This window comes from Solea solea, chromosome 13 (assembly GCF_958295425.1).
Source record: "Solea solea chromosome 13, fSolSol10.1, whole genome shotgun sequence".
Lineage (NCBI taxonomy): Eukaryota > Metazoa > Chordata > Actinopteri > Pleuronectiformes > Soleidae > Solea > Solea solea.
In genome coordinates this window covers 26,212,953-26,240,681 of record NC_081146.1, presented here as the reverse complement: position 1 = coordinate 26,240,681, position 27,729 = coordinate 26,212,953, and the positions used below count along the sequence as shown (strand labels likewise).

The 27,729-nt window shown below is 43.4% G+C and overlaps 1 protein-coding gene across 5 annotated transcripts; it reads left to right on the top strand.

Moving 5' to 3' along the window:
* The first annotated feature begins 536 nt into the window (after positions 1-536).
* On the top strand, positions 537-27,638 carry LOC131471650 (sodium bicarbonate cotransporter 3-like). 5 transcript variants are annotated; one of them, XM_058648314.1, is made up of 27 exons: positions 537-708; positions 7,451-7,532; positions 8,560-8,700; positions 8,782-8,920; positions 10,066-10,226; positions 10,311-10,499; positions 10,896-11,222; positions 12,529-12,635; positions 13,260-13,417; positions 13,498-13,585; positions 14,089-14,235; positions 14,329-14,432; positions 14,559-14,733; positions 14,816-14,949; positions 22,908-23,153; positions 23,657-23,762; positions 23,923-24,084; positions 24,224-24,337; positions 24,639-24,800; positions 24,875-25,126; positions 25,294-25,362; positions 25,492-25,665; positions 25,760-25,891; positions 26,153-26,244; positions 26,574-26,681; positions 27,134-27,238; positions 27,351-27,638. In XM_058648314.1, the coding sequence occupies exons 1-26, from the start codon at positions 598-600 to the stop codon at positions 27,213-27,215; spliced, it is 3,762 nt and encodes a 1,253-aa protein (XP_058504297.1). In that variant the 5' UTR covers positions 537-597; the 3' UTR covers positions 27,216-27,238; positions 27,351-27,638. The 5 variants fall into 5 exon arrangements, with proteins under 5 accessions (XP_058504297.1, XP_058504296.1, XP_058504299.1 ...); XM_058648313.1 differs by having other exon boundaries at positions 27,134-27,638; XM_058648315.1 differs by lacking the exon at positions 537-708 and adding an exon at positions 5,682-5,930 and having other exon boundaries at positions 27,134-27,638.
* The last annotated feature ends 91 nt before the right edge of the window (positions 27,639-27,729 follow it).

Below are 27,729 nucleotides of genomic sequence, written 5' to 3'. Positions count from 1 at the left end.
AATAGCTTTTGCGCTACATCGCAATAACTTTTGTGCTACATTGTAATTCCTTCGCAGAAACGTTCGCATTCTCTCGCAATAATGTTTGCGTTACATCACAACTTCCTTGCAATGACTTTTGCGTTCTCTCACAATAACTTGCGTTCCATCGCAATACTTTTGTGTTCCTGCACAATAACTTAGCAACTTTAAAGTAATTGCGAAGGAACGCAAAGTTATTGCGAACACAAACACTGTAGTAACGAAATAATGAAATAAACACAATCAGATGTAACCAACGATAAAACAATGAAATAATAAAATAATAATGCAGTGTAATTGTACTTTTATTTATTCTTATTAAAGTTTGTCGTTAATCCACAGGTGACGAAAATAAACTCCCATGCTCCGTGACCGTTATGACTCCGCCCACTCCGCTCTCCTGCTCTCTGATTGGCGGAGGCATAACGACTTGTACCGCGTCAATGGAGGACCGCGCTGTCCATCAAAGAGAAGGCGGGGCTTAGCAGCTGGAGTTTATATATCGAGGTCGTCGCGTTTAAGTGGCGGAGGAACAGCGGAGCCGGCGGCTGCTGCTGAAGCCCCTTCAGCGGTCACATGAGTGGTCATCTTCAGCGGGGACAAACAACGAGGAAGAGCACTTTTCACCGCGTGTGTCACAAAATGGAGGAAGAGCACAGCGAGCAGATGAAGCCTCTGCTCACATCTGTAAGTTCCCTCTTTCTTTCTTCTGGACCTGTTAGCCGCGGCGCTAGCGCCTCCTCCGCTGCCTCTCATCGACTTCTCTCCCCGGGAAGAAAACTAACATGGAGTCCGTCAGAACTCGAATAAAAGCTCCGCGGTGACCGTGCTGAGAGAACCGGCCGCCGGTAAACCGCAGAAAGTCTTTAACCTCGCTGCCAAGCGACGACTTTCGTCCGTCAGATACCACTCTTGTGCCAGGAAGTGAAGTGATGATGCGACGCTGGCCGTTGAGGCAACATTTACGGAACCTCCTGGTGAAGTTGAGTGATTCTCGCTTTAGAGACGCGTCGTTAAATATACGAACGCGATAAACATGATTTGACAAATAAATGACAGTCACGGCGAAGTGCTCTTTCATTCGGCATAAACCACATCCATCCACGTATTATCGCTTCAGCAATATCTCTACTTTTTTGTTGGCTTTGTTATTCATTTGTGTTACCACAGCAATGCACTGTCTGTGCGCGTGTCAGGCAGCAGATCAGCCTCAAACATAGTCGTAATAATTGTTTATATTCGGAACATGAGGGTGCGTTTCATTGAGTCACAAAGTGTCTTGATGTTTCTGTTGTTGCAGTAATTACTTTTCTTGTAAGCTGGAATGAGTCAAACTTAATGATTTAATGAATAAGCTTTGGTTTGGTTCTTTCCACTTAAATCTCTGAGGAAGCCTTCAACCAGGAGGGGGCGTTTACTGAGATGAAATTAAAGATGGGTCAGTTATATACAATGTTATATACAATGCATTATGATAAAAGAACTTTGCAGAAAGTTCGCAGGAAGAGGCTGCTACAGCCTGTGGGCAAGGCACAGAATCCTCGCGGCTGACCTTTAACCTGTGGACCTAATGTGTCACATCACACACATTAGTCAACCTGCTGAGGTTTGATTGCCTCCAGAGAGTCCTCTTGATCGTCCTGCTGCCGGATGCTGCTCTGCTGTTGCCGTGGAGACGGGACACGAGTGCGTGTTGGTTGTAAAGCTCTGTTTTATTGGGAAGTTTGCGCTGTGTGGTTTCAGGTCCGTAAACTGCAAGTAAAACAAAACTGAGAACCAGTCTTTGCTTCACTGTGCTGATGTCATTTTATTCTGCTTTACTTGTGAGTCCAAGCAGACAGATTTTTTTTCTCCACTTAAATAATGTCTAACCTTATCAAATCTACGTCAGTTTAAGTCTACAATAACTGAAGAGCATGTTCACGTCTTTATCTCACTGTTAGACTTTTGCAACAGGAAACTGAAGTTTGCAACAACAACAACAACAACTCGTGTGTGCTGTGATGTTAAATCACTCATTTTCTCTATGGGCTTTGGTTTGGGACAGTGAGTGATTTTCAAACAGTTTCCTGTTGGAAAAATCTGAGATAAAGATTTGAACACGTTCTGAAGACATTATAGACTTAAGTTAACATAGATTTTATTTTGTGATGTGGCTAACATAATTTTTTCCTTGCATTCCCATTGGCAGCCATGTTTTCTCTGAGTTCACTTGACTAGATTAAATCCAGCCCTGCACTGACGTTTCTTTTTAATATTGTTTCTTTCTCTCTGACGTAAAAGTCCAGGTGGATTTTTAGCGGCTCGGGTTTCTGTTGTGAACGAAGCGAACAAAGGACACGGTGACTGTCAGCGACGGCTCGTTAACTAGTGTTAAATCCTCCGTGTGAACCAAAGGTGAAGGCGTCACTTAGTGAGATGAAGCCCAGCACCTCCTTCATTAACTCATTAGTCCTGTTGACATAAGATAAATCACAGATTTTTGGTTTTAAAATTAGATTTTTGTTGCAAAATTGTGGGAACAAATCTCAGCGATCAACTATAAGCACATTAAAACAAACAAACTAAGACGTTCTGATCCAGATTATCTGGGGGGAATAAAAACCAACAGTTTTTTTAATTGCTTTTTGGCAAATGAAATGAAGTGAGGTGACGTGGTGAGAAAACTGGACATGACCTTTCCCCTGACCTTAGGTCAGCTGTTCCTCGTGATTCAAAATAAAATGTTTTTAGTCGTTATTCTTACTATTCTCATAAAAGAAAATACTCGTTTTGATGTTGTCTTTTATTTTAGTCGTACTCCTTCAAAATAAAATAGACATTTTTGTCTTATATTTCAATTTAGTCATTATTCTTTCAAAATAAAATACATATTTTTATGTTTTCTTTAATTTTAGACGTCATTCTTTCAAAATAAAATACACGTTTTTATATTATCTTTCATTTTATTCGATATTCTATCAAAATAAAATGCACGTTTTATGTTATCTTTCATTTTATTTAGTAGTTATTTCAAAATAAAATGCACGTTTTCATGTTATCTTTTATTATAGTCATTCTTTCAAAATAAAATACACCTTTTTGTTACCTGGCATTTGAGTAGTCCGTTTTCCATGTTTTATTAACGGCCACTTGCTTGTCCCTCACCTTTGTCTGATCCCGCCCCCAAGTGTTTGATTGACAGATGGTTTAAAGTCATTCGCGAGGCAGGTGTTTAACGGTGTTTAAGCGCACACACACTGTGTCGCGTGAGCAGGTTAGTGTTGTTGCTGCGTCTCTGGAGGTTAGTGTTTGACGTCAGCTGACTCTCTGGTGGACTGATCCACCGGATCCTGTCGCTCTGCAGGGAAACGTAAGAAGAAGAAGAAGAAGAAGAAGAAGAAGAAGAAGAAGAAGAAGAAGAAGAAGAAGAAGAAGAAGAAGAAGAAGAAGAAGAAGAAGAAGAAGAAGAAGAAGAAGAAGAAGAAGAAGAAGAAGAAGAAGAAGAAGAAGAAGAAGAAGAAGAAGAAGAAGAAGAAGAAGAAGAAGAAGCACTGAGTGTTTACTCTGCGAGAGAGTGTATGTGCCATTTGCAGACTGTCTGTCTGCAGCTGCTCTGCTGTATCTCATGATCCAGGAGCACCTGTGTAAAACATCCTGTTTTGGTCGCCACAGCGACAGAAACTCAAGGATGTGGCTGACAACAGAGGGACAGATGACTTACTCTGTCAGTGTCTTTCTTTCTAAATCTCACCTAATAAAATGCACATCGGTTAATATGTTTCACGTCTTTATCTCACTGTTAGACAGACCTTTCCAACAGGAAACTGAAGTTTTTAAACCACTCACTCTCCCACACCAAAGTCCATAGAAAAAAATCACTGATTTTTGCTCACATGGACACAGGAGCTGCTGGTCTACTGCTGCCTCGTGTGGTCACTTTGTGTCACTGAGGTCAATCTGAACAAAGGATTTCAAAAGCCAAATTGACAAAATCAGACATTTGAAGTTAGTGATGGAGGCAGCAGTGGATCAACAACTCCTGTGTGTGAGATGTTAAAATCACTGGTTTTGTGAATTTCTCTGTGAGATGAATAAAGTATCTATCTATCGATCTATCTATCGATCTATCTTCTCTGTGGGCTTTGGTGTGGGAGAGTGAGTGGTTTACAAACTTCAGTTTCCTGTTGGAAAAGTGTGTCTAACAGTGGGATAAAGATATAAAATTTGACAGTCAGCTATACACTTCTAGTTTACTTTTACAAAGTATTTTGTATTCTGAAGAATGTGTATTTTATGGACAGATTAATCAATAATGAAATATCTGTCTCTTGTGGCTGTAATCTGTCTTTTTTCCCTACCGTTTCTGAGCAGCAGGGGGCACTCACATTGCAGCCACCTCTCGGTGTCAGTACCTTGTACAAGTACACTACACAAAGACTTTGTGCCTTTTAATAACTATTTTCTAAGTAATGTTTTTGAATGAACAGCAGATGTTTGGAGTTTTATATGAAGTCTGTAGATTTGTGTTGTTTCTGTTTGTGTTGTTTGTGTTGTTTGTGTTTGTGTTGTGGTCTCTGAGGGTTTGTTGTTTGTCTGTCTTTGGTCATTTGTTGGTCAGGTTGTTATGGAGCAGTGGAAAAACTCTGGTATTAAGTGTGAGGAGGAGGATCATCATCTTCTTCATCATTATCATCATCATCATCACTACTCTGCTTCATTTCAGGATGGAAATGATTTGTGAACAGATTCAGGTGTTTATGCTCTACCTGGAGTGTCCAGCAGAGGGAGCTGTGAGCACAGTTTGGCCTCTCATCCACTTTAATGTCAAAGTTAAAACGATTGAACAGTGACTTTGTCTTTGTATTTAAGGTTTAATGCGATCATTCGGTTCAGATCTGGGTTGAAGCACTTTGGCTTAAATTAACGACATAACAATGTGAACACAAGAGATTGTTTAAAGCAGTACTTCCAATAATACACACTAATGTTGAATCAGATTACAGCTGTGGGTTCAGATTAGTGTTGAATCAGATTAGTCTTGAGTCAGATTATTGTTTGTTCATATTAGAGTTTAATCAGATTACTGTGGGTTCAGATAAGTGTTGAATCAGAATACTGTGGGTTCGGATGAGAGTTGAATAAAATTGATGTTGAATCAGATTACAGTAGAATCAGATTAGTCAGATTATTGTTTGTTCAGATTAGAGTTTTATAAAATTACTGTGGGTTCAGATTAGTGTTGAATCATATTAGAGGTGTATCAGATTAATGTTGAATTAGTTTACTGTGGGCTCATTTTATTGTTCAGTCAGATTAGTGTTGAATCAGATTACTGTCGGTTTATATTATTGTTGGGTCAGTTTAGAGTTGAATCAGATTAGTGTTGAATCAGATCAGGACTGAATCAGTTTACTGTGGGTTCAGATTAGAGTTGAATCAGATTACTGTGGGTTCAGATTACAGTATAATCAGATTACTGTGGTTTCAGATTACAGTTGAATCAGATTACCGTGGGTTCAGAAGTTTGTGTTGATTGGCTCTGTTTTTGTTTGTCTTTTTTTCTGCTCAGAACAGTTTGTGATTGGTCATCCACAGACTCCGCCTGCTCTGTTTTTTGTTTTGTTTTCTTTGTTTGTTTCATACTTGCTGCGTGTGACACAGTCAGAGCAGCAGCAGCAGCAGCAGCAGCAGCAGCTATAAATACATGACTCCCAGCACAACGTGCGTATTTACTGTGGAGCAGCTGCTGCTTCTCTTCCTCTCACCACTGCAACACTCGCTCTGCTCCTGCGGCCGTTTCCTGTTGTCACTCGTGGCTTTGTGGAGGCTGTGGACTTAATTTGACACAGTTTGTGGACGCAGCAGCGACCATGGGAGACTTTTGGGGATATATCGCGAATCAGAGAGTAGCCAGAGCCACGACACTGGTATGTAATCTGCCATCTGAGAGTTAGAGACGAGAACTTCACGTCAAACTTGCAGTTCAGTTTTCCTCCTGTAAGAGATTTAAAATAAAGTGACGCCATCAGAATATGTTTTTCCCTTTAAAATCTACAAATAACAACCAAAAAAAGAAGATACTATAAGATATTATATCTGTATATGGTGACATGAGACCACAGGTGTTTCTGTGATGAAAGACACTAAATATTAGATGCATTGATAAGAAAAGTTAATAAGTGTATATTTTAATATCATGTAATACAGATCATTAAGAGTATATTTTATTTTACAGTGTATTTCTACTTAAAGTTCCAAAATCTACGTCTTGTTCCAAAATCTACTTATTGTTGCATGATCTACTTAAAGTTCCAAAATCTACTTATTATTCAAAAATCTACTTATTCCAAAATCTACTTATTATTCAAAAATCTACTTATTCCAAAATCTACTTATTATTCCAAAAATCTACTTATTGTTCTAAAATCTACTTATTCCAAAATCTACTTATTATTCCAAAATCTACTTATTATTCCAAAATCTACTTATTATTCCAAAAATCTACTTATTGTTCTAAAATCTACTTATTCCAAAATCTACTTATTATTCCAACATTTACTTCTAAGATTATTAAGAGAATTAAACATCTGTCTGTCATAATTTAGAAAGATATTCACAGATTCAAACTTCCGTGATCAATGACAGTAAAGCTACAACATCGTCAGTGACAGTGGAGCGCAGGGACCGTCAGTGCAACGCCTGAAAAAGGTATAAAAAAAATATCCCATAACTTCTCCATAACACGGTGTGGTGTCGTCAAACTTTCTGTAAACCAGAAAGTTTCAGCTGGATGGAACTTCTCTGTCAGACAGATTTGCAAATCAAATCCTATTCAAAACAAATGTGAAACATCAGCAGCAGGATGAAGTCCTCGAGCTACAAGAGCCTTTTTTAACTTGTTTTAACTCCATTCTTCATTAATATTCATCAGTACTGGTATATTTTCTTGCGCCGCTTCAGTTGTAGCACTTTAAATTGTTGTCGTACAGCTTTGTATGATGATAATAAATCAACTGTAATCAACCAAAGAAATTCTTGGTTGACTGAAGCGCTGAAATTTCCACGAAAAATCGGCTGTATGAAATGAACACGGCAAAAAAGTCGACAACGTCTCAACTCATAAATAATGGAGCAGTCGACTGGGACTTTGCGACCCTGGAGTTCACTTCAAACCTCTCCTGTGTGTGTGTGTGTGTGTTGGGGGGGGGGGGGGGGGGGGGAGAGACTGAGACTGAGACTATAAATATATAGAAAGTTCCCTCTGATTTACGCTCCTTCTTTCATCTGTATTTTTATCCTCGCTGGCGTCTGAATGCTCATTACAGATCGGGACACATTTTTGGCTCGGTTAAATCAGATGTCTGGGATTTCAATACGAGCGTAACGCGTCTTCTGAATGTGATATCTGGAGAATGTCCTGAGGGTGTGTTCATTTGTGTGTGTGCAGGGGAACGATGAGGAGGCCGTGTTGGATCAGGGGAAAACCAGCTCCACCCTCAACACCAACTTTGAAAGAGAGGAACTCGAGAGTGAGTCTTCTCTGTGTTTGTGAAATGCTCCTGGTCTCTTGATTCTGTACATAATGTGACACCTGTCTGTCTTGACCCTTCTCCCCTCACTCCAGTCAGAGTCTAAGGATAAAGAGTTGTATCGTCCCATCCCTGCTCTTTATCCTTAGACCCTAACTGGAGTGAAGAAAAATTCCAGTCAGGGTCTAAGGATAAAGAGTTGTATCATCCCATCCCTGCTCTTTATCCTTAGACCCTGACTGAAGTGAAGAAAAACTCCAGTCAGGGTCTAAGGATAAAGAGTTGTATCATCCCATCCCTGCTCTTTATCCTTAGACCCTGACTGGAGTTTTTCTTCACTCCAGTCAGGGTCTAAGGATAAAGAGCAGTGATGGGACAATATCACGTTTTTTGCATCTGATACCTATATCACAACAATACCGGTCAAAATCACTGGATCAGATATCAGACAGATAAAAATGTAAAATCTGATACAATCCAAAAAAATCCTTTATATGATACTTGAGTAAAAGATCAAGTATGTTACCAGAAAAATACTTTTTACAAATATTACTTAAGTAAAAGTCTTAAAGTAAATGAAAAGTTATGTCATGGTGGCTCAGTGAGTTGTCTTTCAATTAGAAGGTTGTGGGTTCAATTTGTCAAAGCAGATCAAGACTATAAAAGCTCTATATATAAAAACAGACCATAATATTAACTCTTCTTCTCCTGATTTTATTTGGTAGTAACGAGTAGCAAAGAGAGTTAGAGGAAATGTAGAGCAGTAAAATTACACAATTTATTACATCAAAGTAAAGTACAGATAAGTGCATTTTGTACTTAAACACAGTTATGAAGTATTTGTACTTTGTTATGTGACAAAACTGGGTGTCAGTACCTGATGTAAGACATAGCGCCACCTAGTGTAGGGGAGGTGCATACGCTGGATTCTTGCTCGTTCACATGGACAACGACAGCAAAATGGCTAAATTGCAACCCAGCTGTGCGGAAACGTACAAACGTAACGTGACTGTATTTCCTTCGTCAGGCCACAGGGCGGTGTACGTCGGCGTCCACGTCCCTCTGGGACGAGAGGGACGGAGACGTCACCGTCACCGAGGACACCGACATCACAGAAAGAGACGGGATCGCTCCGATCGGGACGACGGACAGGACTCGCCCACAAACGGTTAGTCTCCGCCTCATTGTTGAACTACGACACGAGGGTCATGTGATGTGATGTGATTACAGGTGTGTTGTGTCTCCACAGACACGCCGTCTCAGAGAGTCCAGTTCATCCTCGGTATGGAAGACGACGACGAGGAGCACATTCCGCACGACCTGTTCACCGAGCTGGACGAGCTGGCCTTCAGAAACGGAGAGCTGCAGGAGTGGAAGGAGATGGCCAGGTGAGGACACGCCCCCTCCACACAAATAAGTAAACAGATTAACAGGTGAAAGTATTCGTTACAGTTTACACAGACACTGGGAACCAGGATTAAACCCAGGAACATGGATTATTTTTAATATAAGGTTTAAACTCAGGAACATGGATTATTTTTAATATAAGGTTTAAACTCAGGAACATGGATTATTTTTAATATAAGGTTTAAACTCAGGAACATGGATTACTTTTTAATGAAGATTTAAACTCAGGAACGTGGATTATTTTTCATTTAAGATTTAAACTCAGGAACGTGGATTATTTTTCATTTAAGATTTAAACTCAGGAACATGGATTATTTTTCATTTAAGATTTAAACTCAGGAACGTGGATTATTTTTCATTTAAGATTTAAACTCCGGAACATGGATTATTTTTCATTTAAGATATAAACTCAGGAACATGGATTATTTTTAATATAAAGTTTAAACTCAGGAACATGGATTATTTTTCATTTAAGATTTAAACTCAGGAACATGGATTATTTTTAAGACCAGGATTAAAACATTTTTTATCATTGGATTTAATGCGGAAACCTGAATTTTTAAATTGCAGGGTTACATTCAAGACCATGGATTTTTTTAAATTTTAGGATTAAACCCATGAACATAGATTTTTAAACCAGGATTAAATCAAGGAATGAGGATTTTTTATTTATTTTTTTAAATCTCAGGATTATATTTGAGAACAGAGATTTTTTAAATTCAAGATTTTTTTATTTCAGGATTAAAACTGGGAACGTGATTCTTTTTCTTTTTTTCTTTATCTTTTTATTCTTGGATTCAACGTTGAATCTTGGATTTTAAAATTGCAGGGTTACATTCAGGAGCATGAATTTTTAATCTCAGGATTAAACCCAAGAACATGGAATTTCTTTTTTTTAAATTCAGAATTAAATTTGGGAACATGGCTTTTTTTCTGAGTTTTTCATGAAACCAAAGTTATTTTCTCATCTGAAGAGATGTTTTTGTCATTTAATCCCTGAAACACTGCAGAATTTTAATCCCCGAAACACGGTAGAATTGTAATCCCGAGTCTTTTAACGACGTCGCTCATTCTGCGATAAATGTGTGTGTCTAACGTCAGGTGTGTTCTGCGTGTTTGCGCTCAGGTGGCTGAAGTTCGAGGAGGACGTGGAGGACGGCGGCGAGCGCTGGAGTAAACCGTACGTGGCCACGCTGTCTCTGCACAGTCTGTTCGAGCTGCGCTCCTGCATCCTCAACGGCACCGTGCTGCTCGACATGAGAGCCAACACCATCGAGGAGATCGCGGGTCAGCACGTTTCTGCACGCACACGCTCGCTGTGCTCAGGAGGATGATCATCGTTATTAATATTATCGTCTGTTTCCTGTGCAGACATGGTGATTGACAGCATGCTGGCATCAGGTCAGCTGGAGGTCAGCGTGCAGGAGAAGGTGAGGGAGGCCATGTTGAGGCGTCACCACCACCAGAACGAGAAGAAGCTGAGCAACCGCATCCCGCTGGTGCGATCCATCGCCGACATGGGCAAGAAACACTCGGACCCTCACCTGCTGGAGCGTAACGGTGAGACAGTCACCTGATCGCTCGCCGTCACGCTGCTGAGTGAGCCAGTCTCTCACGTCCAGGTCACAGGAGACGACAGCTGAACTCTGTTAATATTTACTCAGTCTTGTGTCTGTTTCCTGTTGAGTCAGCCGACTGATAACCTGCTTTTTAATATGAGTCAGCGTTTTAATAACCATAGTCTAAAAGCTCTAAAACTGAATTAGACCGATTTCAGTATCAGTAGATATTTGGGTTTGTGATATCGGTATTGGACACCAAACCAGCGGTATCATTTCCTCCCGAGATAAATCCTGCTCTGTCTCTTCCTGCTGATATTTCTGTCCTTTCACTCTTCTTCTTCTTCTTCTTCTTCTTCTTCTTCTTCTTCGTCTTCGTCTTCGTCTCCTCCTCCAGGCGAGGTTTGCACCCCTTCCTCCCGTCTCTCTGTCCTGCGTCGCTCCTCCGTGGCCGTGTGCGGCGCGTACTCCCCTCCCGCGTCGCCTCACCAGTCCAGCGTGCTTGGACACTTCCTCTCCGAGCCCTCTGATCCTGTCCTCCGCCACTCCCTCCTCCACGTTCCTCCTCCCCCCCCAGTTTGCCTGAGGCGAGGTTCAGCTCCGGAGGCACTGCAGTGTAGAATCCCTGAGGATGTGAAGGAGGAGGAGGAGGAGGAGGAGGAGGAGGAGGAGGTAATGAGAATGAAGGATGAAGAGGACCTTGTGGTTCCTGACACTTTAACAGGCAAATCCCTGCACGAGCCGGTGTGAACGCTCTGGACTAACACTGATTTGCTGAGTGTGTCGTTTGGAAGCATGGGTCGTCTGTTACTGAGTTACTGCTGATGAGCTGAAGTTGACGGGTTTTTGATGTAAACAGGAAACGGTCAGTGAGTGCGACGACCTCGGGGACGGGCCTGACTCCAGTGGAACAACACCAGAGGTCAAAGGTCATAAATGAGACGCTTTTTTTGAAGTGACTGATTAGTGTTAATAAGTGAAAATGTCTCCACTGATCGCCCACTCTGAGTTGTTTTTCATCATTTAAAACAACAATTTTCAGCTTAAGTGTGAATATATTCTGGTTTCTTTGCTCCACAAAACAAAGAAATCATGAAAACGGAATCGTTTTGGTTTGTGGACAAAAACAAGACCTTTGACAACACCTGAAAAACAAGTACTCGTGACAATAACTGACGGGAGTGTTTGGAGTTGCAGCTACGGTTCAACGGAAAGGCACGATTAAAGAAAACCATGTGATGTCGCAGCAGCTCGATAACACACACACACACACACACACACACATCGACTGTGGGGAAAGTTTCAGATTGAACCTTTAGACTTGTTTCATGTTCACACGTCTGTAGGTTTCTAAAGTTTAAGGATAGTTCTGAACAGCCTCGTGTTTTATCTGCTCAACAGACGACAGTGTGGAAACGTCTCATCACATTCTGTTGATGATCAGTGTGTGTGTGTGTGTGTGTGTGTGTGTGTGTGGGGTTTAAAACCATACTTCAAACAGTTTTTAGCCACTTAAAAGGTCTAGTGTGTAAAATGTTAGGTTTAATTTTCAGTGGCAGAAACTCTCCCACATGTGTTATTTTGCAATTTCAGCATTTGAAATCGTGACACAAATTGACCTCAGTGACACAAAGTGACCACAGGGAGCAGCAGAGGACCAGCAGCTCCTGTGTCCCCGTGAGCTAAAATCACTGATTTTCTCTATGGACTTTGGTGTGGGAGAGTGAGTGGTTTACAAACTTGAGTTTCCTGTTGGAAAAGTCTGTGTAATAGTGAGATAACGACATGAACATGTTGTGTGATTTATTATAGAACTAAGAAACTGCTCCTCTTATGACGTCTGTCGCTCCAAGTGGCTAAAATCAGTTAGTTTGTGTTTTCCTGAAACTAGGACTTCCATTTAACCCCATGTTCTTAAATGAGTCAGTGTCGTGTATATGCATGTGACTACAGTGTGGTTTTCTTCAGAACTACACTTCCCACACTAACTGGTGTGTGTGTGGGGTATAAATGTCCTCTGGTGTCCTCAGGTCTGCTCGTGTCCCCTCAGTCGGCTCCTGGAAACCTCGACAACAAGATCGCCGAGAGCCGCATCAACAGCAGCAGCCGAGAAAACAGCACAGTGGGCTTCACCAAGGTAAGGCAGCACCAGCACCTGCCACTGAGGGGCGCCACCACATGGTGTGGAGCGGTAACTGTACTGTGAGCTGTGAGGTCTCGGTGGTGGTGATGATGATGATGATGATGATGATGATGAGAGGTTCACAGATTTAAGCGATAAATCAGGCAGCGTAGCTTGCCGTGTGCTAACTGTCACAGGGGGAGGAGTTAGAAATACCAGAAAGGTTTTAGATTGGACACAGAGTGAGGACACGCCCCCTGAGTGAGGATGAGTCATTAAAAGTGTCTGTGTGGACCGATGTTAATACCAGGTCTAAAGTGGGCCATGGATTTTGATGATGTCATGATTTTTTTTAGCGTCTGTCATTCAGAATACAGTGACATCATTCAGTTTGATGATGTCATTCATTGGTAATTCTGTGATGTCAGTGCTGTAGTGACATCACAGGTGTGTCATCAGGTTTATAAAAACCTGATGACGTCATAAATATCAAATCAGGTCGCTTCTCAGTGCTTCAGTGTGCGTCCGCTTCTGCCCCCTGCAGACAGCAGAGTGATTTACAGCCTCCACATCACCACGTCTTTGATCATCATCTGATCATTGTAATTGATCGTTCCTGTGTGTGTGGGTGTGTGTCAGGTGGACATGAACTTCATGAAGAAGATTCCTCCTGGAGCCGAGGCCTCCAACGTCCTGGTGGGTGAAGTGGACTTCCTGGAGCAACCGATCATCGCCTTCGTCCGTTTGTCTCCCGCTGTGCTGCTGACGGGCCTCACCGAGGTTCCAGTGCCCACCAGGTGGATGGAGGGATGAGCGGTGGATGGAGGGAGGGATTTTGGTTTTATTGTGTTGTTAAACCATCTTCCTGTCCCCTCAGGTTTCTCTTCCTGCTGCTTGGCCCGTTTGGAAAAGGTCCACAGTACCACGAGATCGGACGCTCCATCGCCACGCTGATGACGGACGAGGTGAGACCGTGCAGAGAAGCCATCGCAATATTTCAATAAACGCGAACTATCACATCACAGAGAACGCGGGAAACATCAGTCTGACGCTAACGAACAAAAACATGAATTACTTTTCCAAAAAAAAGTTGTCATTTTATCAAACGCATAAGTTAAAAAAAAAATACTTGTGTTACCAAAACAAAAAACGTTACAAAATGTAATGTTACAGAGGTGTGGATCTAGGGTTCTCAACATGCTTATGCAACATTTTGCAATATGCTTAATAACACATTAGCTAATGTTTTGTTACCCACATTTTTTTTTTTTATAAAATGTTGCCAAAAAACACATTACTAGTTGCTTTTAGTTGGTTATAAATGTTTTTCAAGATAAATAAGTAAATAGCATTTTAAAAAAACACGTAACTAACGTAAAAATAATGAGTTAGCTAAGAATTTTCACAACGTTTTTACAAAAAACACAAAACTAACACAACTAAAAAAAGCTTCTTTTTTTTTACGTAGATTTTCCACGATGTCGCCTACAAAGCGAAGGACAGGAACGACCTCCTGTCAGGGATCGATGAGTTCCTGGATCAGGTGACCGTGCTGCCTCCAGGCGAATGGGATCCCACCATCCGCATCGAGCCGCCAAAGAGCGTCCCGTCTCAGGTGAGACTCGAACCTGAACCTGAACTTGCAGTGTTCTTGTTCCTCTGCTAATAAAATAAAAACACGGTGACGTCCTCCGATCCGTCTCTACAGGAGAAGAGGAAGATGCCCTCTGTCCCTAATGGCTCTGCCAACGGCACTGGCACAGGGAAGGAGGCGGAGCATCAAACCGGACCGGAGCTGCAGAGGACGGGCAGGTCCGTGAGATCACTTGTTCAGCCATTGGTCGTAACTTTACGACTTTATGTTGTTGTGCCGCTACTTCCCGTCTCAGTTTATGTTAGTTTAGTTGGATGCGAGTAAATGCTCCGTTTTCCCGTCAGGATTTTCGGTGGTTTGGTGAACGACGTCCGGAGGAAAGTGCCATTCCTGTGGAGCGACGTCAGAGACTCCTTTAACCTGCAGTGTTTGGCGTCCGTGCTCTTCCTCTACTGCGCCTGCATGTCGCCCGTCATCACGTTCGGAGGTTTGCTGGGAGAGGCCACCAAAGGAAACATCGTGAGTGTCGCGCTGATCGTGGACTTTGTTTCTCTCAACAACAAGTTCTCCTTCTCACTGTCCTCCTCTCTCTCTCTGGTAGAGCGCCATAGAGTCTCTGTTGGGGGCATCGATGACGGGCATCGCCTATTCTCTATTTGCCGGACAGCCACTCACCATCCTCGGCAGCACCGGTCCAGTTCTGGTCTTTGAGAAGATCCTCTTCAAGTTCTGCAGGTGAGTCCCTGCCAGGTTTTTATTTTAATCTACATTATATTCATCCGACAGCAGGGGGCGCTGTGGATGTCCGTGGTTGCTTCATGTGTCTTTAATAAGCTGGGACATTTGAGAGTCCGTGGTTAGTTCATGTGTCCATAATGACTGTGGGACATTTGAGTGTCCGTGGTTAGTTCATGTGTCCATAATGACTGTGGGACATTTGAGTGTCCGTGGTTAGTTCATGTGTCCATAATGACTGAGACATTTGAGTGTCTGTGGTTAGTTCATGTGTCCATAATGACTGTGAGACATTTGGGTGTCCGTGGTTAGTTCATGTGTCCATAATGACTGAGACATTTGAGTGTCTGTGGTTAGTTCATGTGTCCATAATGACTGTGGGACATTTGGGTGTCCGTGGTTAGTTCATGTGTCCATAATGACTGTAGGACATTTGAGTGTCTGTGGTTAGTTCATGTGTCCATAATGACTGTGGGACATTTGAGTGTCTGTGGTTAGTTCATGTGTCCATAACGACTGTGGGACATTCAGGTGTCCATGCAGCTAAAATTCCGTCATAGTTCCTTATGTAATTGTGAAACTGTAAACATAAAAACACGAAGTCTTTTAAGAAATCTTCGATTTTATTTGAATGACGTTGAGTCAAACTCGATCAGTGGATGTAACGACAAAGACCAAACGTCTTCAGAGTCAAGTTCTGGTTCGGTGTGGACAGATTAGATGAGTCTGATTGTGGCCGCGTTCACATGGGGAACAGCAGGAAGCCGCTGAACGTGCTGTGGTGGTTACTGTTGTCCCAGATCTGGGTATGTTGCCACAGTCGCATGGACAGCGTGTCTCCCTGCTCCAGCAGCAGGGCGGCGCCGTTGGACGCCGTGTCACTTCCAGCGCCGGACGGCTGCTCGTGCGTGATGAGCTGGATTTGGGCGTTGTTTTTGTAGAGCACGGCGCTCATCGTGTAGTCGGTGGGAGCGTTGGCGGTGAAGCGGACGTAGTAGACGCCGCGGACAGGTGCAGTGAACTCACCTGGAGCAGGAGCAGGAGGATTAACTAATGTCTGTAATAACTGTGGGACATTCAAGTCTCTGTGGTGAGTTCAGGTGTCTGTAATAACTGTGGGACATTCAAGTCTCTGTGGTGAGTTCAGGTGTCTGTAATCACTGTGGGACATTCAAGTCTTTGTGGTGAGTTCAAGTGTCTGTAATAACTGTGGGACATTCAAGTGTCTGTGGTGAGTTCAAGTGTCTGTAATAACTGTGGGACATTCAAATCTTTGTGGTGAGTTCAGGTGTCTGTAATAACTGTGGGACAGTCAAGTCTCTGTGGTGAGTTCAAGTGTCTGTAATAACTGGGACATTCAAGTGTCTGTGGTGAGTTCAGGTGTCTGTAATAACTGTGGGACATTCAAGTCTCTGTGGTGAGTTCAGGTGTCTGTAATAACTGTGGGACATTCAAGTCTCTGTGGTGAGTTCAGGTGTCTGTAATAACTGTGGGACATTCAAGTCTCTGTGGTGAGTTCAGGTGTCTGTAATAACTGTGGGACATTCAAGTCTCTGTGGTGAGTTCAGGTGTCTGTAATAACTGTGGGACATTCAAATGTCTGTGGTGAGTTCAAGTGTGTGTAATAACTGTGGGACCTGACTGATGGGTTCAGGTGTGATGGCGCTCATAAATAACGTTGTTTGTTACTGACCTGTCTCAGAGTTGTATGTCTGTCCGATGTTAGTCAGGACGTCTCTGTAGATGAGCTTTTTGCTTCTGGACGTTGTCTTCTGAAGACCGTCTCCTCCCAGAGACACAGCGAATGCCACCTTAGGCACGTCTGGAGAAAAACGTCACGTTCTTTCATCAGATTCTGAGTCGTTGGAGCAAAATCTTATCGTCTGAAATGACTTCTCGGTACATTTTAATCCCACAGAGGAAATAATCCCAGTACAATCTGTGCATTATTCAAATCCTGTGACAGAAGAGTTAAAAACACAACAGATTACAGCGATTGCTTTAAGGCAGAATTAACCGCGTGAACGGTTGAGAAGACTTCAAACACCAACAGGTGAAGGTGTCAGTACTGTTTTTGTCCTGTTGGGGGCGCTGCTCCTCCTCCTCCTCCACTAAAACTGAGCCTCAGAATAGGATTAGATGAATGCTACGAAACAACAGCAGCGTCCGATCACAACAAGTAAACAAGAGACATTAAAAAAGAGTAAGAAGTGACCAACCTCTCATGAGCTTCAGCTCCTGCTCTGTGGCCACCAGTCTTTCTTTGACTCCTGCACACACACACACACACACACAGTGAATTAAATTGGAGAAATTGTTTTAAAATTTAAAAAAACACTCAAACCAATTAATGGGATATCAAAATATTTGGCAATTGATTAAGTAATAGAAATTAGAATAATTATGTAAAAAGAACCGTTCCCTCTGATATCAAGAATCGTATCAAAATAAACGCAATTAGATATTAATTCATAATCGTTATATAATAATAATAATAATGATAAATCAAAAAATTTGGTGGAACTCAATTTTGACTCTGTTTTCACCTTAGGGGGCGCTACAGAGCCCTTGAGCAACACAGGTCCGGGAACTATGCTAATATGGCATTTTTGCCAAGTTTCTAGAGTTTTTCTGCTCGTTAACGTCCTCAAAAACGACCACAATCCACAGATAGAAGAATAATCTGAGGGATTAACAACCGGTTCCTCACACTACTTTGTGTCAGGAGCCGTTTCGGCTGCTGAGAGTCGTGGCCCGGGCCTGCAGAGATTACACACACACACACACGGTGTAGATCACACCGGGCTCACACTAATGTAAGGTTTCTGCCCCGTGCAGGTGAAGGTGTCAGTAACGGGAGTTCAGCACCTGAGGTTTCGTTCTGAAGCTGCTTCAGTGAAACCTGGAGAGATTTCAGCTCGGCTTCGAACTCTGCCGGACTTTCTTCTTCCCTGTGAAAACAAACAAGACAAATAATCCCAAAGCGAGTGGTTCTCTGTGGTCGTGGTTCTCTGTGGTCGTGGTTCTCTGTGGTCGTGGTTCTCTTCAGTGCAGCTGAAGGTTCCTCACTCACATGGAGAAGAGCAGGAAGCCGCTGAAGGTGCTGTGGTGGTTGCTGTTGTCCCAGATCTGGGTCTCGTGCCACAGCACCATCTTCAGCGTGTCACCTCGCTCCAGCAGCAGGGCGGCGCCGTTGGACGCCGTGTCGCTGCCTTCGCCGCCCGGCTGCTCATGCGCGATGAGCTGGATCTGGGCGTTGTTTCTGTAGAGCACGGCGCTCATGGGGAAGTTGGTGGGAGCGTTGGCGGTGAAGCGGACGTAGTAGACGCCGCGCACAGGTGCAGTGAACTCACCTGCGGGGAAACGTGTCCTGATTTTTAAATCTAAACAGACGTCTGTGACAGAGTGAAATCAGGACGGCAGTGATTTGGTAATTACTCACTGTGACTCTTCGTCGTTTCTCACCTGTCTCAGAGTTGTAAGCTCCGCCCACGTTGGTCAGGACGTCCTTGTAGACGAGGTCTTTGTTGCCGTCGAGCGTCTTCACGAGGCCGTTTCCTCCCAGCGAGGCAGCAAACGCAACTTTAGGAGTTTCTGGAGACACATTTTAAGTTTCTATGTGATGCACGAACGGATGAACGCGGGTGTGATCGTTGTGATGTCACTCTCACCTTTGACCCTCTTCAGTTCCCGCTCAGCGACCTCCAGGCGTGCGCTCATCTCTGTTGGACAAGTATTTTACTCAAAGGCCTGGTTCAAGTGTGATTGTTAAAATACACAAAACCACGGTCACCATGAGCTTCATGAGGATTTATTTAGATTTTATTTCTGAAGAATTGTCTTAAAAAAAATGTTGAGTGAGTTCTTCTGCACTTTTTAATCCAAGATAACTTTCAATATTTCCTTATCTGGCAGTTATTGAACTGTTTACTGAGAAGCTGATGTCACGAGCGTGTGAATCTGGTCTGTGAGTGGACACTAAAGTCCTGAGGTTCTACCATAATATAATCTTCTATTTCTCTGCTTTCTATTACCCATCCATCTTCGATGGCTTTATCCACCACATGAGGGTCAGCTGCAGGGGTGGAACGGTTCATACGCTTGTCACGGTTTGGGACGCGTGTACCATTCGTTTATGACGCGTAAGACTTGCCAGGGAAGTTTTTTTTTTCCCATTTGGTACGAGGAGGCTTTTGTGAACTGTTCAACCCTTAGTCAGCGGTGATGAGACATTGACAAGACGACAGGATGCTCACAGAAGGGTTAAAGTTGCAGCGTGTGCCGCTCGTACCTCGTCTGTCGGCCTTCAGCTCCTCCAGTGCAGCTCGTACCTTCTTCAGGTCGGCCTGGGCGTCGAGGGGCTGAGCCGAGCCGTACCAGGCCAGAACCAGAACCAGAGCCAGGGAGGAGAGACACCGACGCATATTGTGTGTTTTTGTGTGTGTATGTGCATGTGCATGTGCATGTGCAGTGGCCTCTTATAGAGATGCAGTCTGGTCAATGGCCTCTGATTGTCCTGAGTCAATGTTGACTCAGTGATACTTGAAAACTGCTGAGTAAGAGCCAGCAGACGAGCAGTGATAACAGTATTACATCACCAAAAAAATTCAGTTTTTCATTTAAGAAGCTGAAAAATGACAGACTACAAAATATTCACATTGCATTGAAGAAGCTGAAAAATGGCAGAAAGCAGAAATATTCATATTTAAGAAGCTGAAAAATTAGAAAGTAGAAAATATTCATATTTAAGAAGCTGAAAAATGACAGAAAGTAGAAAATATTCACATTTAAGAAGCTGAAAAATGACAGAAACTAGAAAATATTCACATTTAAGAAGCTGAAAAATGACAGAAAGTAGAAAATATTCACATTTAAGAAGCTGAAAAATGACAGAAAGTAGAAAATATTCACATTTAAGAAGCTGAAAAATGACAGAAAGTAGAGAATATTCACATTTAAGAAGCTGAAAAATGACAGAAACTAGAAAATATTCACATTTAAGAAGCTGAAAAATGACAGAAAGTAGAAAATATTCACATTTAAGAAGCTGAAAAATGACAGAAAGTAGAAAATACTCACATCGAAAGTGATAATAATCTTAGTGTATGTAAACTTCTGAATTTGAAGAAAGTAATAAAAAATTGTCTAAAAAAATCCTTCTCTCATTATTCTGGCATTCAGCAAATAGAAATAATTTTGGTAATGCTAATGGACCTAAAACAGGAAAAGTGATTGTCTGATTTCATGTCAGACAGTGAGAAAAATATGTGTCTTTTTATATAGTGAATGTAAACTTCTGGTTTCAACTGTAAGCTGAAAAAAGTTGGAGGTTACTTTATTATCAATTATTAATTGTTTAAGCCCGATTGATGACTCCAAACTTAAAATCTTCATCTTGTTGTTTAGCTCCTCCTCCTCAGCTGCTAAATGCTTCTTTGTGTCACAGACTCTGAGTTATCCTCCTCATCATCATCATCATCATCATATCTCTTTGGTTACTTATTGATAATGTATTGATGGGGTCATTGTTCAGTTACCATGACACTGTGCTCTTTGATCAGTTACATAACAAAGATAATGTCAGTCAGCAGAACTGCTGTGATCAATGACTATACATCAGAATTTCACTTTACACTTTTCTGGTCATTTTTCATTAGAAAACAAATCATTTCCACGTGAAAATTCTCGCTTGAATTCTGCTCATGTATTGATTGTCCGATTTCCTTGTAAATGCCATTTGCGAAATGACAGGTCAGAAAGTGATGAAGGGAATGAGTGGTTATTTATTATCTGTGGAAGTCCTGAACAATTCTGCCAAAATGCCTCCGTATTTGGGACCAAATTTGAATTGAGTGTGAAATAATTGGGTTTTTCATCTTTAACTTTTGTATTGGTAGAGCCGAAAAAAGCATCGCTGCTAAAGAGGAACGGAAGCTATTTTGGATTTGGATCTTTGCCCTCTCTGCCCTCTCTGCCCTCTCTGCCCCCTGTGCGTGGCACAAGAATGTCATTGATCGAATGTTACAAGACCAGTGATAGAGCCGAAAGCAAGGCAACCCCATACCACCAGGGGTAGAGATGTTCCGATACCATTTTTTCCCTCCCGATACCGATTCCGATACTCGTGCTGTCGGTATCGGACGATACCGAGTACCGATACCGATACCAGTGTGTTAAGAAAAAAATCATACTATGCCTGCGTGTGATACTGTGATATGATTATCATTGTGGTAAGGCCTTGCTCAGGTTAAACCCTTTGTAAAACATGAATGAATACAGCAAATGGAAGCCATTTATTTTTAAATAGAACAGTATAAAAACACTTGTGCAACGGCAACTTCAATAAATACAGGAATAATTATAAAAGACAAATTAAAGTGCAGCCATTATGTAATAAAATAAAAAGGCATTTAAATCTTTAAATAGTGCAGTATTTAACAATAGTGCAACACCAACCTATAAAGTAAACATAAAAAACTACAAATCAAAAGAGCAGCAGCTACACAGTAAACAAAAAATACTTTAAAACAAGTAGGCTACACATTGCAGTAGCATTTCTACTAATTTAGTATTGCTCATAATGTCAAAAGCAAAGGCAGATTCTTCTTCAAGAAGATGAGCATTTCTGCCCTCTCTCCTCCTAGCCTGTTCCTTCTTGCGTCAACAACAGCTGATTGCATCCACGTCTTTCAGCATACACGAAATATGTTCCCTAACTGTCTCGTATAATTTGGGTAGCGCAGTTTCGGAGATATATTTACGACCTGGCAAACAGTACCTTGGCTCCAAATGCTCCATTAAGCGGCGAAATCCCACATTTTCCACGACAGACAGGGGTTGGTCATCCAGGACAATAAACTCCAAAATTTTGTCTGGTATCATCGTCGCTTTTTGGCTGTCTTTGGGGAATTTATCAAAACGCTTGAAGGCACCTTCCAGAGTTTGCTGCTGCAGTTTGTCCCTCTTTCCCCCCCTTAGCTATAGTAACGTTAAACTCTTCATGCTCTTTAGCGTGACGCGTCTTCAAATGTTTAATCAAATTGCTGGTGTTAAAACTTGCGACACTCGTGCCACTTGAAATTGTGTCTTTACAGATGTTGCATGTTGCCGTCTTACTTGTGGGAGCCTCAACTGTAAAATATTGCCAAACCGCCGACATGATGCGCCAATTTAGCTCCTTTTTCTGATTTAACGGATCCCAGGCGTCTGTTGATCAATTCTTCTTCGCTCCCCTAAAACGGCAGCTGCCGATGGCAGCACAGCGCAACTATTTTAAGAGCAGCGAAGAAGAACTCTATCAGCGCTAACGGAGCTAACCAGTAAATTACGTGGTATCGGATAGTCATTCTCACAATATTAATTCGACGCACAAGGGAGATTGGAAGATTTGCCCATTTATCAAAGTTATGCGTTCTTTGGTCGTACAGTTTCAAGAAATTATGTTTAAATAAATCAGAAAAAATGTCAGTAATGTTTATTCCCAGATATTTAAATTGGTTTGAAATTGCAAATGGCAGAGTCGAGAGTATGTATGCTCTGTCTGGCTTTTGGGTTAATTGGGAACATTGTTTTTTTTTTGAAAGGTTGAGCTTGTACCCAGATATTTTGACAAAATTTCCCAAGGTTGACATTATGGCATTCACTGATTTGGAAGGTTTAGAGATAAACAGCCACAGATCATCTGCGTATAAAGCCACTTTGTGTTCTGACCCTTGTCTTTCAATTCCTTCATAATCATTTGCCGTACACAGCGAAAAAGAGAGGAGTTCAATAACACCATAATCTGTGTCTGTAATAGTAAAACTGATTATGTGTTTTATTTGTGTTAAAACATTCTGTTTTAATGAAGAAATGTTGCGTATTGTTTCTTTAAATCAGATCATGTTCTGCTTTCTCTGTCCTCTCTCCCTGTCTTCTGTCCTCTGTCCTCTGCACCTGTCCTCTGCTGGTCCACACAGAAACTATGGTCTGTCCTACCTGTCCCTGAGGACGAGTATTGGACTGTGGACGGCGTTCCTGTGCCTCGTGCTGGTGGCCACAGACGCCAGCTCTCTGGTGTGTTACATCACTCGCTTCACAGAGGAAGCGTTCGCCGCACTCATCTGCATCATCTTCATCTACGAAGCTCTGGAGAAGCTGTTCCACCTCGGGGAGCTTTACCCCGTCAACATGGACAACCACCTGGACAACCTGACTTTCTACGGGTGAGGGGGCGGGGCCAAGTCATCCACACGGTTTTCAAATGTCCGAGGGTTGTATGTTGCCCCCTAGTGTGGCGGAGCACACTTGATTCACTAAAGATATTCTTCACTGGTTTACAAAAGTAGCAGCAGAAAAAAAACCATCATAAAGTCTACGTCAGTTTAAGTTTATGACCTCTTTAAAAACATGTTCACGTCTTTATTTTACTGTGAGACTTCAGGAAACTGAAGTTTGTAAACCACTCACTCTCCCACACCAAACCCCATAGAGAAAATCAGTGGTTTTAGCTGCGGGGACAAAGGAGCTGCTGGTCCTCTGCTGCCTCATGTGGTCACTTTGTGTCACTGAGGTATGTCTAAATAAAATATGTGCGTGTGTGTGTGTGTGTGTGTGTGTGTGTGTGTGTGTGGTTTACAAACTTCAGTTTCTGTCTAAGAGCAAAGATGAAGCAGACAATGTTGTTCCAACATAAAGAAAAAGATGAAAATCAGTTTCTCTCCTGCAGGTGTCACTGTTCTTCACCTGCCAATGCCTCCGAGGAAGTCCTGCACATCTGGAGCAACAACAATGTAACAGCAGAAAGTGTCCAGTGGGAGGAGCTGAGTGTGGAGGTGGGACATGAATCACACACACACACACACACACACACACACAGTGTTTTCACTGTGAATGACTGCATGAATGTAACAGTCACACTTTAATCACCACAGCTATCTAGTGGACATTCAGTGGTACTGCAGCTCATGTCTGTCTGTCTGTCTGTCTTTTTAGGATTGTACGCGTTTCCACGGCGTCTTTGTGGGCTCGGCCTGCAGCCGCGACGGTCCCTACGTCCCCGACGTCCTTTTCTGGTCCGTCATCCTCTTCTTCACCACGTTCTTCCTCTCGGCTTTCCTCAAACAGTTCAAGACCAAGAGATACTTCCCCACCAAGGTGAGTCCACACACACACACACACAGGTCACACATGTAGTTTTAAAGGTCCAGTGTCTGCAGAGTCTTCCTCCTCTCACGATGATGAAGGTAAGTGAAGGTGTCTCTTTAACCTCATGTTTTTCCTCTTTTTCCTCCAGGTTCGTTCGACCATCAGCGACTTCGCCGTCTTCCTGACCATCATGATCATGGTGCTGCTGGATTATCTGGTCGGAGTTCCTTCACCCAAACTCAACGTGCCCGACCGCTTCGAGGTAACACTCCACACAGTTTGTGATGTTTGAATTATTCTCATTGTTCCATCAGTGACAGAAGCTGGAGTGTTTGTTCATGAGCACGACGTTCAGCTGAGCCGAGACCAACCTGTGACGTCGGCTGAGAGGTCTTTTTTGTGGAGTCGCCCCCTGGTGGCTAACGGCTCCTTCTGTCCAACCTCCTCGGCTTCACTTTCCCGTCTGTTTTATGACGAGTGGCTGACAAAGTTCAGATTCACATTTCCACTTCCTCTCTTCTCCTCCTTCTTCTTCGTCTTCTTCTTCTCCTCCTCCTCCTCAGCCGACGTCGAACAGTCGTGGGTGGCTCATCTCACCGCTGGGCTCTAACCCCTGGTGGACGCTGCTCGCCGCCGCCGTCCCCGCTCTCCTCTGCACCATCCTCATCTTCATGGACCAGCAGATCACCGCCGTCATCGTCAACAGGAAGGAGAACAAGCTGAAGGTGAGGGTTCCTCTCTCTGTCAGATGAAGGATTAAGCCCCGCCCAGCCCGTCCTGAATGTGTGTGTGGTTGCAGAAAGGCTGTGGCTACCACCTGGACCTGCTGGTGGTGGCGGTGATGCTGGGCGTGTGCTCCATCATGGGTCTGCCGTGGTTCGTGGCGGCGACCGTTCTCTCCATCTCACACGTCAACAGTCTGAAGCTGGAGTCGGAGTGCGCGGCGCCCGGCGAGCAGCCAAAGTTCCTGGGCATCCGAGAGCAGAGAGTCACCGGCTTCATGATATTTGTCCTGATGGGCTGCTCCGTCTTCATGACCTCTGCCCTCAAGGTGAATAAAGAATAATGACGTTTGTAAACCACATACAAATGTCTTATTTTGTCACTTCAGTGTTTAAAGTGCTTTGTTCAGATTGACCTCAGTGACACAAAGTGACCACACGAGGCAGCAGAGGACCAGCAGCTGCTGTCTGATGTTAAACTGTCTTCTGTCCTCAGTTCATCCCGATGCCTGTCCTGTACGGAGTCTTCCTTTACATGGGCGCGTCCTCGCTGAAAGGCATCCAGGTCAGTGTCTGTCCATTTGTCCTGCAGCGCCAGCTGTGGACAAACATGGCCGCCTCTCCTGCGGCTTCTGCATGGTCCACTTGTCTTTATATGGGATAGTTCATGTGCTTCCTGTGGTTCTGTGTGCAGCTCTTTGACCGGATCAAACTGTTTGGGATGCCGGCAAAACACCAGCCGGACCTCATCTACCTGCGCTACGTCCCTCTGTGGAAGGTCCACGTCTTCACCGTGGTGCAGTTGTCCTGCCTCATCATCCTCTGGGTCATCAAAGCGTCTGCCGCCGCCGTCATCTTCCCCATGATGGTGAGGTCAAAACAAGACACTGAGCCAGTTCATCATTCGTTCATCATTCGTTCATCGTTCCCGCCGTGATGCCGTCTCTTCCTGTCCTCTGCAGGTTCTGGCTCTGGTCTTCATCAGGAAGCTTCTGGACTTCTGCTTCACCAAGAGAGAGCTGAGCTGGCTGGACGACCTGATACCAGAGAGCAAGAAGAAGAGGGACGACGACAAGAAGAAGAAGGAGAAGGAGGTGATTTTCATCTGGCTCCAACATTCCTTTACTTGTGTTTTGGCTCCTCCTCCTGTCTTGATTCCTCCTCTTGTTTTGACTCCCCCTTCTGTTTAGGCTCCTCCTCGTGTTTTGGCTCCCCCTCCTGTTTAGGCTCCTCCTCTTGTTTTTACACCTCCTCGTGTTTAGGCTCCTCCTCCAAGTGAAGACTCAGAAGTGAAAGTTCCATTTAAATGACATGAGAAATTTAACGTGTTCATCATCTTTCCTTTTTTTTCCCAGAATGCTCAGCAGATGCTGGAGGAAGCGGACGACGATCCGCCGTACAGCGGCGGCGACGTCGTCAAGTTCCCGATCAAAAGCCTCAAAGGACGGTGAGTTGATGACGGACGGCGTGGATCAGGAGACGTTGTGTGTTTGTTCATGAGTTGATTCTGGAACGCTGGCGTCGGCACACGGGCGACGGGCGTGTCAGGAGGATGTGGCGATAAACGAGGGTCGTTTGTGTGTCATGATGTGGGTGCGTGCGCTGGAGCGATATCTTTGTGTTGTAACGTGTAAGTGTGTCATGAAAGAAGAAGCGCGTCATGTCTCTGCTCCCGTTTCACCTACGAGAAAGTCTTTCACACTTGTGTGAGGTGGGAAATCTCAACGATAATGTGTCTCCGGCCACTGACGCTCTTTATTTTTACGATTGTTGCAGCTTGGACCCGTCCGTGGTGAACATCTCTGACGAAATGGCGAAAAGCGGGATCTGGAAATCCGTCACCATGAAGTCTGACGGCAGCAAAGCTCTGAAACGCTGTCCCAGGTAAATGCACGACTGTGATTGGTCGATTATTAGTAGTACAACGCGTCATGACTGTAGTTTGTGATGGTTTTTGTGAGGAAAGCAACACGTTCACGTCTTTATCTCACTGTTAGACAGACTTTTTCAACAGGAAACTGAAGTTTGTAAATCACTCACTCTCCCACACCAAACCTCATAGAGAAAATCAGTGATTTAACATCACACACACACACACACACACACACACACTGCTGCCTCCATCAAATTATTTTGTCACTTCACTGTTTGAAATCCAACGTTCAGATTGACCTCAGTGACACAAAGTGTCCACACGAGGCAGCAGAGGACCATCAGCTCCTGTGTCCCGGCAGCTAAAACCAGGTTTGGTGCGGGGGAGTGAGTGGTTCATCAGTGGCAGGTTCTTTATTGCTCTTGTCGTCGTCGTCGTCGTCGTCGATGTTGTTGTTTTCCAGCATGGAGAAGCTGCCGAGCATCCAGATTAACTTGGAAAACGAAGACGGACACGGGGTCGTGGACTCGGAGACGTTGCTGTGATCCGCCGTCCTCTCTGACCTGAGGTGAAAGGTCACTGGAGGACCAATCAGGCTCCACTTCACTTTTGAGACACTGCGTTTTCCTGCGACAAAGGTGAACGTTTTATTTTTCTCATCGTTTTATGATGAATCACAGAGACTCCGCCCTCCGGCGAGTGAACACGACTGCTGGTGGTTTCTTCGGCTCTGGTCTCTGCTGCGCTGTGATTGGCTGCTGAAGCACAGGCGTCCAATGATCTGAGGGAATCCTGATGTTTAATTTCTCATTTAAAATTGAAACTTTTTACTCTGATTGTGATTTGTCTTTTATTTGTGTGTGTGTGTGTGTGTGTGTGCGTGCGTGTCACCTTGTTGCTACGGTGATTGATCGAATGATGTCACAGTCGTCATCGAAGCTTAAATAAAATCAACTTGGTGATGACGATCAGAGTTTTTTTAACGTCATTTCTCATTCATTCGTTTGAATTCTGGTTCATGTGAACACACCACTCACACACACATGTAACATCAGTCTT

Excerpts from the sequence above, each read along its gene's own strand:
- LOC131471650 (XM_058648314.1), top strand. The coding sequence starts at position 598 with ATGAGTGGTCATCTTCAGCGGGGACAAACAACGAGGAAGAGCACTTTT. Across the intron at positions 14,734-14,815 it reads AGGCCACCAAAGGAAACATC|AGCGCCATAGAGTCTCTGTT; the intron begins GTGAGTGTCGCG and ends TCTCTCTGGTAG. Across the intron at positions 24,338-24,638 it reads ACGTGCCCGACCGCTTCGAG|CCGACGTCGAACAGTCGTGG; the intron begins GTAACACTCCAC and ends CCTCCTCCTCAG.